Source organism: Staurois parvus, unplaced genomic scaffold (genome assembly GCF_062004578.1).
Source record: "Staurois parvus isolate SC_StPar_1 unplaced genomic scaffold, SC_StPar_1.0 ptg000445l, whole genome shotgun sequence".
In the NCBI taxonomy this organism is placed as follows: domain Eukaryota; kingdom Metazoa; phylum Chordata; class Amphibia; order Anura; family Ranidae; genus Staurois; species Staurois parvus.
Genome location: NW_028318241.1, coordinates 3,309,094 through 3,324,814, shown reverse-complemented (window position 1 = coordinate 3,324,814; position 15,721 = coordinate 3,309,094). Strand labels below are relative to the sequence as shown.

Genomic DNA, 15,721 nt, shown 5'->3' with positions numbered 1-15,721 from the left:
AATGCCGTCAAAGCTACGGCAGCACAGCATTATGCTTACTAAAGAATGATTCATTTTGTAAACACACTAATAGTAAACTGGGCATAACACATTATATACTCCAGAGCTCCAGGGCTGTCAATTTGCATACTTGTTCCAGGACACCTTATATGCATATTCTTTTCTGGTTCAGTGACCCACTATGTAGTGAAACAAAGATAAAGATGACAGCATGGGAACCTGCACCTTCAAAACAAGTCAGAAAGTGCAGCTCCTGTATTTCTACTTAGAGACAAAAGCAAAGGAAAGAGATCTGTAATAGTAAGTACTCACATATCACTAGCGATGGAGGAGTTTCTAGACATAGACTTTGGCGAGAGGTCATAGTCGCTGTCTGACCTGTACAGGAACGATTCCCTTCGTTGACTGTGGACAAAATTTGCCTGTAGAATCAGCCCTGACCCTGGGCTCGTCATGGGATCCAGGGGACTCCGTCCCGATGAGGTGCCATTGTCCACATCAAAGCTGCAACAATAATATACATACTTTTTAAAGAACAGTACCAAAAACAAGAAATGAGGAGTCACTGCATAAACAATAGCATCAACATTGATAGATGAAAAGCAAATATCTATGACATTTAATTAGATCTAGATTCTAAACATAAATGTCATAAAGTAACTCACAACAAATCGGAATCCTTCAGATTATTCTGGACAGAGTGATTCTTCTGAATGTTTTCCCTGGTGGCTTCATCTAGACAACTCTTGTAGTCTCATCTCATTAAGTAATAGATACTCTGGTCATTTGAGGTCACTTGTACAAGTAGGCAAACCTAGGCATCATTACCTCAATCACCATTTATTTTTTTCATTTCCAATCTTTCTTTCTCACTCTTTACTATATGTTCTTCCTTTATCCTCCGTTTTCCTACATTTCTTTTCTTAAAGTTCTCCAATACATAGCAAGTAAGCCAACCCCCACCCCCAGGTATACAACAGGCACCCTAAGTTGCTGAATCCTATCTTGCAAATTCTAGCCCATCACTCCTATGCACTTTTCTGGGTCTTTAAAAAAAAATCTTTTTAATGTGGTGCATGTTCCTTCTCTTACCCTACAATACAATGCTATGTGCCTTATCGAACTACTGTCATGTCTGAACACTGCCAAGTGAGGGCATACCATGCTATATGCAAATACTGACTATCGGAAAGAGTGTGTTAATAGATCTCTGAGGGACTGTATTAAACAGGAACTGTAATGGTAAGACATGGGGCAGGAGGATGCCTGCTGTGAAGCTGCTAAGTTAAGCTGGCCATACACCAGTATATTTTCAAATGAGAACCAACTGATTCCCCGCGCTACCACTACCTTGGTATGGAGATTACTGGTTGTGGTGCACTTTCCACCCTGCTCCTTCTAATTTTCTTGTCAATGTATTAAAAAACGAACATTGGTTTGACTCCACTATCAATTACAAAATCTAACGAATATTATTAAAATGAAGAATTTCTAACAAAACTATTAGAATATTGAGAGATTTACAGTAGTTTGCTTTATTTAACATGCAACAAACATGCTTTTTTGATGACCAAGGAATAAAAAAAACACTAAGCCCAGTTCCATGGCATGACAAGTCACATACCATTGCTGGCAATAGAACCATTCAAATTTGCGCAACTCGCAGCAACTTTGATAAAGGTTCCTGCGCTACTTTTTCCAACTTTATTTCAACTTGCATTGACATCTGTTAAATGAAGTCGCAAGCTGCAGTGAAATCGGAGGTAGAAATCGCACTGATCTGCAGCTTTGAAATAGTACTGAAGTAGGGTGATTTCAAGGCCACACTGGTGGATACCAGGGTTCAATTAAGTCCTGTATAATATTAATCTCCGTGATAATGAATTGGTTTTTAAGTACCACTAGCACAAGTGCTTGAAATCTGTTTTTATTTTATGTTAGAAGAATTCCGTGCACTCTAGGACTCCAGGCTGAGGTGGCGGGGGACAGTAGTTTGACCCCATCAAGAAAAGAACATGGAATCTACTTAGCTCTGGTTCACATATATGCAAACTGGATGTGTTTTGAACCACCTCTGATTAGAATGACATGTGAAGCAAACCGGCTTTGTATGGAGCCAGTTCATAGGTATGATTTTCAGTCTGGTACAGGCGCAATTTCCAGGGTCATACGCTTATAAAAAAAAAAAAAAAAAAAAAAAATCGCACCTGAACTGCTGAGCAAATTCACACTAGACTTTTTTTTTGCAAATTGCACTGAAACCAGCTCCGCACATATGTGAACCAGGTCTGAAGCTTTCTCGCTTTCTCATTGTTCAGTCAGCAGCTTAGAGACGGGGGTGTAACCAATGAGTCCAGTAGTCAACCATTACCAGGGATGGGGATAAAAGACTGCACAAGGACAACATTTCCAAGTATAGAAGTAAGGTAAACATTTGTGGTACATTACAGACTATGATTTTGCCTAGAGTTCTGATTTATCCCTCTTATTTTCTTCATACTTTAGTAAGCATTATATTTATGGCACACCTTTTATGTTTATTCAAGGCTTGCACAATCCAATAATTCCCTTCCTTGTGGTTATATAATTATATGATGCTTAAAATGACTATATTTGTAACAACACTTTACATCTCTTGTGCTTAAAATTAATGTGACCCTTTTAGGTTAGAGAATGAGACTTTTTTTTAAGGCATATTTTACTCACTTGTTTTGTGTCGCTTTTAGCCCTAATGATGGCTGTTCACTACACCATGAAGGCATTGGCTTTGGTTTACAATGTCGTATACACACTGAGGTTGAATGAAAGGCAAATAGGCTGTTCACTTTCCAATTTTCCCTTAAGCTGGCCATATATGTATCAAAATATAGCCAGTTCAGCATGAACCGAATGAATTTCGATCGACTTATGGCCATCCTCATTCCAGAAGAGTTTATCTAGTGGTCAGTGTATTTTTGTTTGATCAACGCTTGCAACTAATGGGATGCAGTGGTGATCAGTGTATTCTGGCAGAATACAATAGCAAAGCCCCACCTCAAAGCAGCCTTTCTCAAGGCAAAAAAGACAGACGAACCCTTGAAATTAACTTTCCAGTCTCAGGAAACCCCTACTAAAAATGACTATATCTACAACTCATGATACATTAGTGTGATGGTCAGAGGGAAGAATGCTCAGTGGGTTTTGGGTGGTATTTGGATATTAGGTCGGTGATGTAGTTTGGGGCAGTATTATGGACAGCTTTGTACGTCAGTGTAAGCGTTTTGAATTTGATCCGTTGAGCAATCGGAAACCAGTGAAGGATTGGCAGAGGGGGGTGGCGGAAACGGAGCGGTTGGTAAGGTGGATGAGTCTGGCTGCCATATTCAGGATCGATTGAAGCGGGGATAGTCTGCGGTGAGGGAGGCCAGTGAGGAGGGCGTTGCAGTAATCGAGTCGTGATATGATGAGGGAGTGGATGAGTTGTTTAGTAGTATCTGGGGTTAGGAATGGGTGTATTTTGGAGATGTTGCGGAGGTGGAGTCTGCATGAGTTTGTTAGCGATTGGACTTGGGGCTGGAAGGATAGATTGGAGTCAAGAATGACACCAAGTACTCCGGCTTGCGGGGTGGGCCTGATGGTGGCATTGTTGGACGTGATGGAGAAATCAGTGGGGGGGCGCAGGTTGGGAGCTCGGTTTTGGAGAGGTTTAGTTTAAGGAAGTGGATACTGATATGTCATTCAGCAGGAGTGAGGGGGAGGTGGTAGCATTATAGGTAACGCTGAAGGAGTGTTGTGATAGGTAGGACGAGAACCAGGAGAGAGCGGAGTCTCTGAGGCCAAGGGAGTGTAGTTTTTTGAGGAGGAGGGGGTGGGCAACTGTGTCGAAAGCCACAGAGATAGTTTCTAAAAATCAGGCAAATGACAGGAGAAAATAATGGGGTTAATTTACTAAAGGCACATAGAGTAAGCACTTTGCAAGTGAAGTTGTTCCAAAACTTAGTAAAGGAGTAAAGCTCTGCTGACTTCCATCATCCAATCATGTGATCACACAAAAATGTTGTTTTTTTTCCTTGCATGTGATTGGGTATTCTTTGTAAAATGTAGCTTTACATGTAGTAAGCTCTGGAGCAACTTGCAGATTGCACAGTCTAGAGTAAGGGAAGGTTATAACCCCTGTTAGTTTTTTTTCTTTGCTATCTGTGTCCCCATTAGAAGATCTCCCCTCTATTTCTTTTCTGGGGACAACCAAAATTTGGGATTTTCTTTTACTTTCACTTTCAATGATAATGATAAACAGGACAAATAGAGAGGGGGAATCTAATGAGGGCACAGACAGTAATAAAAACCTGACAGGTGTTCCAATCCACTTCCACTCTATCCAAAACCAAAGAAAAGTTTTTCCTTTAGCAAATCAACCCCAATGATTTCCATATTTAGGTTTCTATGTATTACTGTTTATAGAACTGATCCAGTGAGTCCAGACACAGCTAACAAAATGGTGAAAGGTCAGGGGGATAAAACATAGTTACATAGTTGCATAGTTAGTCTGGCTGAAAAAAGACAAAAGTCCATCCAGTTCAACCATTAACATATCAAGAGCGACCTCCAGAACTTAACATGTACAGTCTGGAGGAAAGAAAGGAAAGGGGAGACATGCATGATTGAAACCTGTAAATACATCAAGGGGATGAATAAGGTTTAGGAGGGAAGTAATTTCAACATGAAACCAAAATCAAGAACACTGAGAACACTGAGACAAAACTAATCTCAGAATCTAATCTATTTTACTAAAAGAGTAGTTAATGTTTGAAATAAACTTCCAGCAGAGGTAGTGAGCCAGTCAACAGTAAATAGCTTAAAACATGCGTGGGAGAAGCATAGATGTATATTCAGACAAAAAAGTTACCCCCCCTTCACAAAACAAACAAAAACAGGCAGACTCAATGGACTACTCGGTCTTTTTCTGCCATCACTTTTCCATGTTTCTATATAATGGCAGAGACTACTCAAAATAAGCTATTCCTTAAATACCGTGAGCCTGGACCACTACTTAATTACCGCATGCATTTAATTATTTATTTCCTTCTGTGAAATGCGTTCAACGCATTTCATTCTAGCTTTAATCAGCTTTACAATGTTTTGTGGTAAATCCAGCAAAACGGTATAGTGAATTGACAGTTTCAGGACGAAATGCGACATTTAGGGAAAGTGTGTCCATATACCTAAACACCGCATGTGCATCTGCTTTTGTGAATGAAGCCCAATGCGTACAGCAAAAAGATTTGTCACACCTAGCATAACACTGCTACAGGAAAGCAGTCATTACTAACTTTTATGTTAACTGTTTTTTTTGGAACTCTTTGGACATTTTTAGTGTTCAGAAAATAATCCTTCTTTAATCTCCTTATTCACACCACACACAACTCGAGTGACATTTCATTTTAGTGTTTTAGGCACGAGCCAAATTCAATGTAACGTAGTTTCTCCAGCAGCAGCCAAGATTTGGGATACTCCCAGCATTCCAAAACAGTCATTAGTCAATAGTCCTATCCAAACTGGTAACACCAGCCTCACTGAGAGCGTGACACATCCTGCTCAGACACGCTTCTCTAAGACTACGATGTCAACTATTTCAGCACTTCAGGAAAACGTCTACCACCTGGCGCCATTATATTTTGCAAGTGCAATGTTGACCATATTTATTGTTGAAGATTGCTACAGTGATCTTTTGTTGATCTGATGAGAGCTAGAACATTTACGTTTTCTCCAAATGATCCACAAATAGTATGAAGAGAATCACTTCAAGCTCCAGTTGTCAATTTGTTTTTTTGTATTTTGTTTTTGTACTGGTTCCTTTGTGGAACCTCTCGGTCAATAGTTTAAGTTATTATTACTGACCTAAAGCAGAACTAAACCTTTCTATCCTTTACAGCCAAGGCATCTGTCATCTTAGCCTCTGTTTGATCTTCAGTTGCTGTGGTGCTGCACGTGTGGTTCGTTATGAAACCAGCCATCTGATAGCTCTACAGTTCACACACAAGCAACTGTGACAATTATCAATTACACATGGTTTGAATGTAACTGTCTTGGGAAACAGTTAAGGCCTCATGCACACTGAATTTTTTTTAGCACTGTTAGGGGCATCTGGTGTTTTTTTTCTGCCTCCTTCATGCTAGCCTATGTGTCCATGAACACGTCTTTTGACTATACTTCTGCTTGATCCCAACCTGCAACCACTTATTAGTGATCTTGGCTTGTTTACAGACTATACTTCTGCTTGATCTCTACCTGCTATATCTGCTAGTTGACCTAGGCTTGTTCACCTCCTGGTGGGGTGATCCTGAGGACTGCAATCTAGTACTAACATGCAGCAATACCCGTCTCCACCATCAGGACCTCTGATGACTAACACACCTCAGATGAGACCCCATCATCTGCCAGGGTGACCTTCTTGTATACCCATCCTACTGGTTGGTGGGAGTCTCTTTACTGCTATAGCTACTGGGCTCCAAGCCTGATCCCTGACTGTGACACCTGTGACTATAGGAGGAAGAGGCAAATAGTTAGATTTTCCCTATACACTTATTAATTACACATTTCTAGAAATAATGTCAAATCTGAGTATTACTATAATCACAGTATTATGAACTAGGTTAGGATCAATAATACATGAACATGTTCTTTGAAAAAGGTGATAATAGTAGAGAGGTGCCTTTAGCCACCAGTGATGGACCCTGGGCCTGATTATAATTATTATTAGTATTTGTTGTTCTTCTACTTGTATTTCCTATAAAACTCCACAGAGAATGTTTGAACCACTGAATTTGCATATATTTATTTCATTAACGTAGAACATAAATTTCAGAAAAGAATATTAAGTTATGTAGAGCACTGTAAGGGCTCTCTTCTGAGAATGGCACTCTCTACTGTCCCTCTGAAAAGCAATCTGCATTAGTAGAAGTGAAAGTAAAGGCAGAACTTTGTATTTTATTTTGGATAAAAAAAAAGGAGCATTATAGCCCCTGCCAGCTTTTTTTGCCATCCATTTTTGTCCTATTGGAGAGATATCCCATTACTTCCTGCTCCATAGCTGAAACAGGAAGTGATAGGGAATCCCTTCAAAATGAGGGAATCCCTGGTTGTCACCAGAGTCGACAGAAGAAGTGCCTCTATTGGAAGATTTCTCCTCTATTTCTGTTTTGTTGACAACCCAAAATTTGAAAATTTCTTCCACTTTCACTTTGAGTGATAATAGTAAAGAGGACAAATATAGAGGATAAATGTCCCTAATGGGGGCACAGGCAGCAATAAGAACCCGACAGGTGTTCTAATCCATCTCCACTCTTCTTTAAAGCTAAACATAAAAGTTTTGCCTTTAGCTATACTTTTAAAGCAACCCTGTCGCAAAAGTGAAACTTAGAAAATATATACCCTGCAAAATAAAGACATATATACCCTTAACTCCTTTAATAAATCAGTCTCATAGTACTTACTTGTCCCATTATCCACACTGACAGTCTTTGTTGTCTTTAAGAGCTACAGTGCTTGGAGAATTCTCTTTACCCAACACGCTTCCAGGAATGTTGGATTCCTGGTCCCTTGCTGATTGCTATGGTTCCTTCTGCAGGCCATCATGTCACTATACTATATAGCTTGTCAATGGACCAGGAATTCGATACTCCCAGAAATACGTTAGACAAAGAGGACTCTCTGGGCACCAAAGTAGTGGACGATGGGTGGCATGGGCAGCAAGAAAGATAAGTATAATTAGCCAGATTTGCTTAAAGAGTTAAGCTTACTTTTCACGATTGGATAATTGAGATGAGTCTTCACACAATTTATTGACATTCTCATTGTCTTATATTTAAAAGGAAGTTTATTTTTCCAACAGGGTTGCTTTAGCAAGAAGGAAACTACATTATCCACATTTGCAAGGTCCATGTTGGCATTGTGATGATGCTGGTATTATTATTGCAATTTCTGCCAGTATTTGTTCTCCTACTTCCAAATAATCCTATCGTTTCTTTACAAACTATTAGGAAAGCTCCACTATACAGTATATATTTCTGTCCCAGAACACTGCTCATCAGACAGCAGCATTTCCCAATGAAAAGATACAAAGTCAGTCATTCTCTTGGGGATTGTTATGAGCTGATTCTCAGTGAAACGAGGCTCTGGTGTGACACTACCCTAAGGGACCTGATATGATTATGAAATAAGCAATTAAAAGAGGAAGCAGTTATAGAATAATGAGGCTGGGAGTCGTATATAGCACTGTGATTATAACACTGAATAAACAATTCATGTCATCATCAGTAACTTATTAGATGTAACAGGAAACCTATTGGTCTTTCCAAACAATCACGACAGAAGTATTGCCAACATGTTTTAAACGTTATTGTTATGCTAACAATAGGCCTCTGAGAATTAGATTATTTATGTTAAGACATCCCTTGACCGCTGGGGGCTGGCTTCTTTCACTATTTCTTGGTGGGGCAACTTTTGCAAACTCACAACTAGCTAACAATTTATTTTATTATTTATTTATTCCAGGTACTTATATAGTGCTGTCAATTTACGCAGTGCTTTACATATATATTGTACATTCACATCAGTCCCTAACCCTCAAGGGGTGTACAATCTAAGGTCCCAAATTCACATATACACATAGAAGGGCCAATTTAGACAGGATCCAATTAACCTACCAGCCAGGGGCGGACTGACAACTCATGGGGCCCCCGGGCAATAAGGGATCATGGGGTCCATGTGTCCTTGCCCACACTCAAACCACACCCAAAAAAGCCAGTGCCCGAGTTCTCCAATGGTCAGTCCACCCCTGCTACCAGCACGTCTTCAGAGTGTGGGAGGAAACCCACACAGCCACAGGGAGAACATGCAAACTCCAGGCAGGTGGTGCCGTGGTTGGGATTTAAACCAACGACCCTAGTACTGCCATGCGGAAGTGCTAACCATTTAGCCACTGTGCTAACCATTTAACCACGATAAATAAAGATAAAGTTTCAGTTGTGGTGGAAGCTGCAGTTTTGGGCTCATATGAAGCATTATATTCACTTCTTTACAGGGGCTGTCATGCACCATATCTCCTTACCGATACAATGAAAATTACCATTAAAGGATGGAATAGGACTCAGGTACATTTTAAAGCTACTTCTAACCAATGTCCCCTTACACCCCTTGATGGAATGTCAATCTTCCTCACTTGTTTTAGATCCTGAAACAGTCATTTGGATGTCAAGAGGGTTTAAAATCCTTTTCTGCACTAACTAAAATCTACACTCACCGAGCATTTTATTAGCTACACCCGTTCAATTTCTTGGTAACACAAATTGCTAATCAGCCAATCACATGGCAGCAACTCAATGCATCTAGGCATCTAAGCATAGTGAAGATGACTTGCTGAAGTTCAAACCAAGCATCAGAATGGGGATTTAAGTGACTTTGAAAGTGGCATGGTAGTTGGTGCCAGATGGGCTGGTCTGAGTATTTCAATAACTACTGATGTAATTTGATTTTCACAAACAACCATCTCTAGCGTTTACAGAGAATGGTCTGGAAAAGAGAGAATATCCAGTGAGTGGCAGTTGTGTAGAAGAAAATGCCTTCTTGATGTCAGAGGTCAGAGCAGAATGGGTAGACTGATTGCTGCAACATTCAGATAGTAGGGTCAGAATTTGGCATAAACAACATGAAATCATGGATCCATCCTGTCTTATATCAACAGTTCAGGCTGGTGGTGGTGGTGGTGGTGTAATGGTATGGGGGATATTTTCTTGGCACTGGCAAGGTGTACCTAATAAAGCAGCCGGTGAGTGTAAATATTCCCTACCAAACTGGTATTTCTTTTGTTATATGCAGCTATATCACACCAACTGCACCTCTCAATTTCACCTGGCAAAAGTAAGTCTCTCCACTATGAGCCTGGGCTATCTCTTGAGAGTCGATTCCATATAGGGCACCACAACAAGCTACAACTCCAGTATTGTACAAATGCAGTGAAAAATGGACACTGGACTTTCCAAGTCTAGATAATGATGATTGGGAAGATGTCTGGAACTATCTGTTTCATCAACTGATCTGAACCAGAGACAGACTTGTGCAAGTTAAAATTGCTCGTCGCCACTACCTCACACGGGCCAGAGTGGGACAGTTCTCAACTGATCACTCTAGTGCAAGCTGGAGATGCTGCTGTTCAAATGTATATTTCCTTCATATTTTTTGGACATATACAGAAATTAGCACTTATTGGTCTCAGGTCTTGCAATCTGTTGCTGTTATAACTAATATTCAGATTCCTCTGGATCTTGGAGTTTGTTTACTGGGCCTTGTGGAACCTCTGGCAATTGTGCCTTCCCGTGGTTGTAAAATTCTGCCACAATGATCTTAACCTGAGCTTCTCCATTTTGAGAAACTCTGTTAGGCTGGCAGCTGGGTGTTCTTCCAGTATAGACATTATAGGTCCCTTTACATGTGTTTAGCAGTTCCTTTCACTTTTAGATTTGGTCATTTTTATTAATGGAACCTCCTCCGCTGTTGTGTTGTTGAGTATACTATTACTGTCCAGACTGTTTTACTTGAGTAATATTTGAGAGTTAAAACTTGATTGTAGTCTCTCTTGGTTTTTGACATTTGTGTTGTTATTTTAGCACCTCTACTAAAATTGATTTTGTCAAGTTTAAGGAGTGGAGCACAACCAGTTTGACTGTTGCAGGCTGTATTTGAGAATTGTATTGTACTGTTAACTTGTACTATAATGTAAAAATAATTAAAAGAGGTTAAAAAATCATATTGTTATTATCCCCTACACAGGGAACCAGGTGCCATTCAAATCTGCCCTGTGGTAGCTCAGCAACGTGGTCAGACATCTTGCACCTCCTACTGCTGTGTGCAAAAAAACACTTTCACTGGACTTACATACATAGTGGCTACAGGGTTGGTTGAAGCCCATACATTGGACTTCAGCCTGGGGCGAAGCTAGAGCCAGCAAATAAAAATTGCATTTTTTATTTTTATTTTCCAACCACAGCACATGTCTGAACAGGACAAAGGGCTACATGCACCTCGCTCCCTGGGTAGGGGGGGTTAACAGTGATTTGTAAGTTGTGATGATATTTATTTTTTAAGATATGCTCTCTAAAGCGATCCTTTGATGCACAAGAATGGTTAACGTGCTTGAAAAATGCTATTTGCAAGAATGATAAAAATCATTTCAGAACTGATCAATTGCTGCATATATTCAACTTGGAAACAATCTGGAATTTCCAACCAGGTCCAAAATCAGTTGAAACAGATTGAATTGGTAAAATGGTGGAAAACTAGAAGAAAATGTGAGAATGCTTATTTCCTCAATCAGGTTGACACGTGTACGACTAACATTAAACAGAGCCACTAATATCTATTAGTAATAGTCAAGGAGATGGTGAAGTATCTGCCAGGATTCTGGATGTTAGGACTGAGCTTTAGAATTTTTACTTTTCCTAGGATTATATTAAGAACTACGCAGTATTCTCGGGGCTTCGAGCTATTGGTAAATAAACTGGCTAAATGTTATCTTTGACTTGTTCCAAAAGCTAATCCTTATGACAGACAGAGAAACAATACAGTGCCTTCATGTTATGAAAGAGGCGTCTTTGTGTACAGTATTTTCTAGTCTCTGGGATACAGAATATTCATTAGTACATAGACGCTCAAATCAGTTCAGCTGGCTAAGCGCCTGCACCAGCAGAACGTACGTCAGAGAATGAAGAACTTGGTTTTATTTAACAATTCATGTTATTTTATAGAATGAAGGACACTGTGTAATTGATGGCTGGCAGTCTAATGAACACTTAGTTTTACATTGCAGACAGAAGTGTTCAAAGTAGGTTCAGTTATGCTGTTTACATGAAACACACATCTCCATGCACTCCAGTTTTAGCCAAAGATTCAGGGTGTTGCCTGTTACATCCGGGTGACTGTGGAATAATTTATACATTAGAAAGAGGTGGCAGGAGTTCTGGAAGTAGAATCACTTTTCCGTCCAATAGTTTAATGTAGCATGCTCAGCCCAAAAATATAGAATTTGCCTTGTCTTGTAGTGCAATGAATGGTGTGTATCCTAAAAATCGCAAAACAGTTCCCAAAATAATTTTTATGTCTTCCTTCATACTGGCTTTTTTTTTAACCCCCCTTACCATTTCAGAAGTAAGCAGGCTCACATCTTTTGAAAATCTGATTGGTTCTCATGCTAGTTCAGATGCTGAGTGCTTTCTAAATCAGAAAATCAGAGACCTGTAACAAGTACGCAGATCAGGAGTTTTAACTTCACTTACTACAAGCCTGTTTCAGAACCATGAGTCAACAAGTGAGAGCCAGTCAGAAAACTAGCATTTTCAGGTCTGCAATGTCATCCCCATGTTTTCTAAGTACAGTTTCCAGTTATCTTCAACGCCCATTAAAGTGGAACTAAGCTCTTTTAATCAACATTAAAGTGGTTCTAAAGGCTCAAGGTTTTTTTACCTTCATGCATTCTATGTATGAAAGTAAAAAACCTGTGTGCAGCATCCCCCCAGCCCCCCCTAATAGTAACCTAAGCCCCCTCTCGATCCAGCGATGTGACTGGAGTCTTCGCTATTCCGAGACTCCCTCTTCTCATTAGCTGAAACAGAAGGAGCCATTGGCTCCCACTGCTGTCAAGCACAGCCAGTGAGCCAATGAGAAGAGAGAGAGAGGGGGCAGGGCCAAGACACAGCTCTGTGTGTGAATGAACACACGGAGCAGTGGGTGCCCCCATAGAAAGCTGCTTGCTGTGGGGGAACCTGACAAGAAGGATGGGCAAGGAGAGTCTGTGGGGGAGGGGGCAGGCCAAGAAGAGGAGAATCCAGGCTGCTCTGTGCAAAACCACTGCATACAGCAGGTAAGTATAGACATGTTAGTTATTTTTTCTTTAAAAAAAAACAAGCCTTTAGAATCACTTTAATATTTTTTTTTTACATTTCTTCAGTTACTTCCTGGTTTCTGGCCTAGGCCACAATTATGTCACACATCCCAGGAGTCTTCATGGGCATTTTTTTATTTCATCAGGAAGAGGGGCTTTCTCAGATAAGCACAGCCTCTCACCTGCATGCCTGAGCTTATGATTGTTAGCAAGATTGTTTAATACCCTATTAAGACCTGTCCATTCTGGTGCGGTGTGTTAAGATTGTTAATGTGCATTTTTTATGCATTAGCATGCGTTACATTAAGGCAGCTTATTCAACTGAATGAGATGTCAAGGCACCAGAACTGACAAAAAGTTCGACATACACCATTTTTCCGACACTGCAAAACACAATGAGTAATAGTACGTTACTATGTGTTATAATGCGCTGCATGTGCATTGTTGGTGTGTTGCCTTAGTGAATTGCACCTCAATGTGCTAACACATGTAATGTGAAGTACTGTGTACTCCCACAACTCACCAAAAAGGTCTGAATGGGACCTATAGAACACACATGTCAAACACAATCTGGCCTGCCAGGCCATTTCATGTGGCCCTCGCACTTCTCCTGCAGCTGCGGCACTCCCCTCTTCTCTGCAGCAGTCGGCAGCAGTTAGAAGGACAGAACTCCGCCACCAGATCCTGTACTTCTCTGTGCAGCTGCAGCAACCCCTTGTCCCCACCTCCTCTGGTCTCAGCATTCAGCATACTTCAGCAGCTGACTCCAGCCATCCTCTAGACCCTCCACTCTCTGCTTCCCAGATCTGCCCTCAGCTTCTTCCCTGCAGCAGCAGAAGGTGTGTGTGTGAGTGTGGGGGGGGGGGGGAGTGCACTGTGATGTAGTCACTACCACTACATGTCGGTGCTGATTTTTAAATGCAATTTCCGGCTTTTTTTTTCTTCACTTTAGATCACAGAATTAGCTGTCATTTTCCCTGGAGCTATAGGAAACTTTGTTTATTTTATCTCTGGAAAGAAACTAAAAGGAAATGTTGTTTCTTTTAGCTGGGGGGGGGGGGAAGTGACAGCTAATTCTCTGAGCTAAATGAAGAAAAAAAAAAAAAGCCGGCAATTGCATTAAAAAACCGGCACTGACATATAGTGACAGCCAGTCACTGTATTCATTGCTTCTCTCCTTTCTTTGCTGCCCCCCACACATCTGCAGTACACACAGTCTCCTGTATCAGCATCTGTATCAGCTAAATTGCTATTTTCGGCCGATATGTTTCAGTGGTCGAAATTTCGGTGCATCCCTACTTTTTAAACTATTGAGCTATTACAGTGTTCTCCAGCTGTATTATTATGTGCTTAGGTCAGGCTTAACATAAAAAAGGTAAATACTGTGGGGGTTTAGAGGGGGAAGGTATGGGGGTGTGTATGGTTTTTTGTTTTTGTGTTTATTTTTTTATGAAAAGGTAAACTAACCCTTTAAATTGGAAACTGAACTTAAAAAAGTGAATATTAGATATTTGTTGTTTCCTGGTGAACCGGTTGAATTTTGATTTGCTTATATCCTTCTTAAAAAATCCTTCTGGGTTGCAGTTATTTCTGCACTCAGATTCAGCAGACAGTAGGCCAAAACCCGCTGTCGGCTAATATCACAGTGCTGGTCCAGGCCTTGGAAGGATCCTGACTTTAAGGTCAGGATCCAGCCAAATTCCTCACCGGCAGCTGTCTCAACCTCTCAGCAAGTCATTAAAGTGGTTGTAAAGTCAAAATAATTTTTTACCCTAATGCATTCTCTGTATTAAGGTAAAAAAAAATCCCCATTACCTCTCCAACCTTCCCCATCCCAAAACACTTACCTAGCTTCTGTCACCATTCCAGTGCTGTCTCAGTGGCATCACCGTTCCTCTCATTCACTGATCTCAAAGGAGACACTCAGAGCTGTGGGCAGTGGCTGCAGGATTGGGAACATGGTACATGTCCCATCCTAAAAACAGGTGGCACATGTTGCATGTTCCCAAAGGTGAACTTATCCTTTAAATGAATGTGGCCTTTAAATACTGTATAGAACAACATTTATAGATGTAACATTTTTTACATAAACTCAGTGGATTCTTCTTTTTCTCTTATTTGTTTTTAGTGCAAAATCTAAAAACAGAAATATTATAGGTTTCAGGAAGCCAATATGATGAAAAATGACAAACATTTCAAAAATGGGCCTCTGGTCTTGAAAGGAACATTTATTATGAAAACAGATCAGTAAAGATTGGTTTCTAGTGGCATGCATTAGGATGGTGACCCAGGAGGTTATGGTGCAAGGCACTGTGGGTAACCAACGATCTGCCAGCATTTTTCTGTTACATGATGAATTCCTATACAGTAAATTCATCTTCACCGTGTCAGTCTCAACCATCCACTGGAATGTACATAACCACTCTGACCATATTTATAGATAGTGGGGGTTCTGTTAGCAGAAAAGGAATTTACTGGGTTCATATGGAACATTTTTCTAAAATCTATAAAAGGAAGTAGCAGTCTGTGTTAAAATATTTTAGAATTACTGTACTTGCAACTACACAGCAAATGGGATAGATGATTAGACAGACAGACAAACGAACAAGATGACACACTGTGTATATAGAAATGGAGTATAGTGCACTTCTGTGTGAAACTCTGTTAGGACACATCAGGTGAATTGTAAGGAAGCAAAGAAGAGGATGAAGCACTGAAAGGGAATAAAGCTAATATTTAGTCAAAAAGCAGAAATAACACAATTCCCAAGGAGGGGATTCTGTTATCAGTTCCAGGTTCACAGAAGCA

The 15,721-nt window shown here is 40.4% G+C and overlaps 1 protein-coding gene across 5 annotated transcripts in view; it reads right to left on the bottom strand.

Moving 5' to 3' along the window:
• LOC149453630 (3',5'-cyclic-AMP phosphodiesterase 4D) overlaps positions 1 to 15,721 on the bottom strand; it is a 1,049,085-nt gene that overhangs the window by 307,007 nt on the left and 726,357 nt on the right. For all 5 annotated transcript variants that reach the window (XM_089688054.1, XM_089688055.1, XM_089688058.1 and 2 more), the window contains exon 2: positions 313 to 504. In XM_089688054.1, the coding sequence (XP_089544180.1) occupies positions 313 to 504 (192 nt within the window). The remainder of the gene's footprint in view (positions 1 to 312; positions 505 to 15,721) is intronic.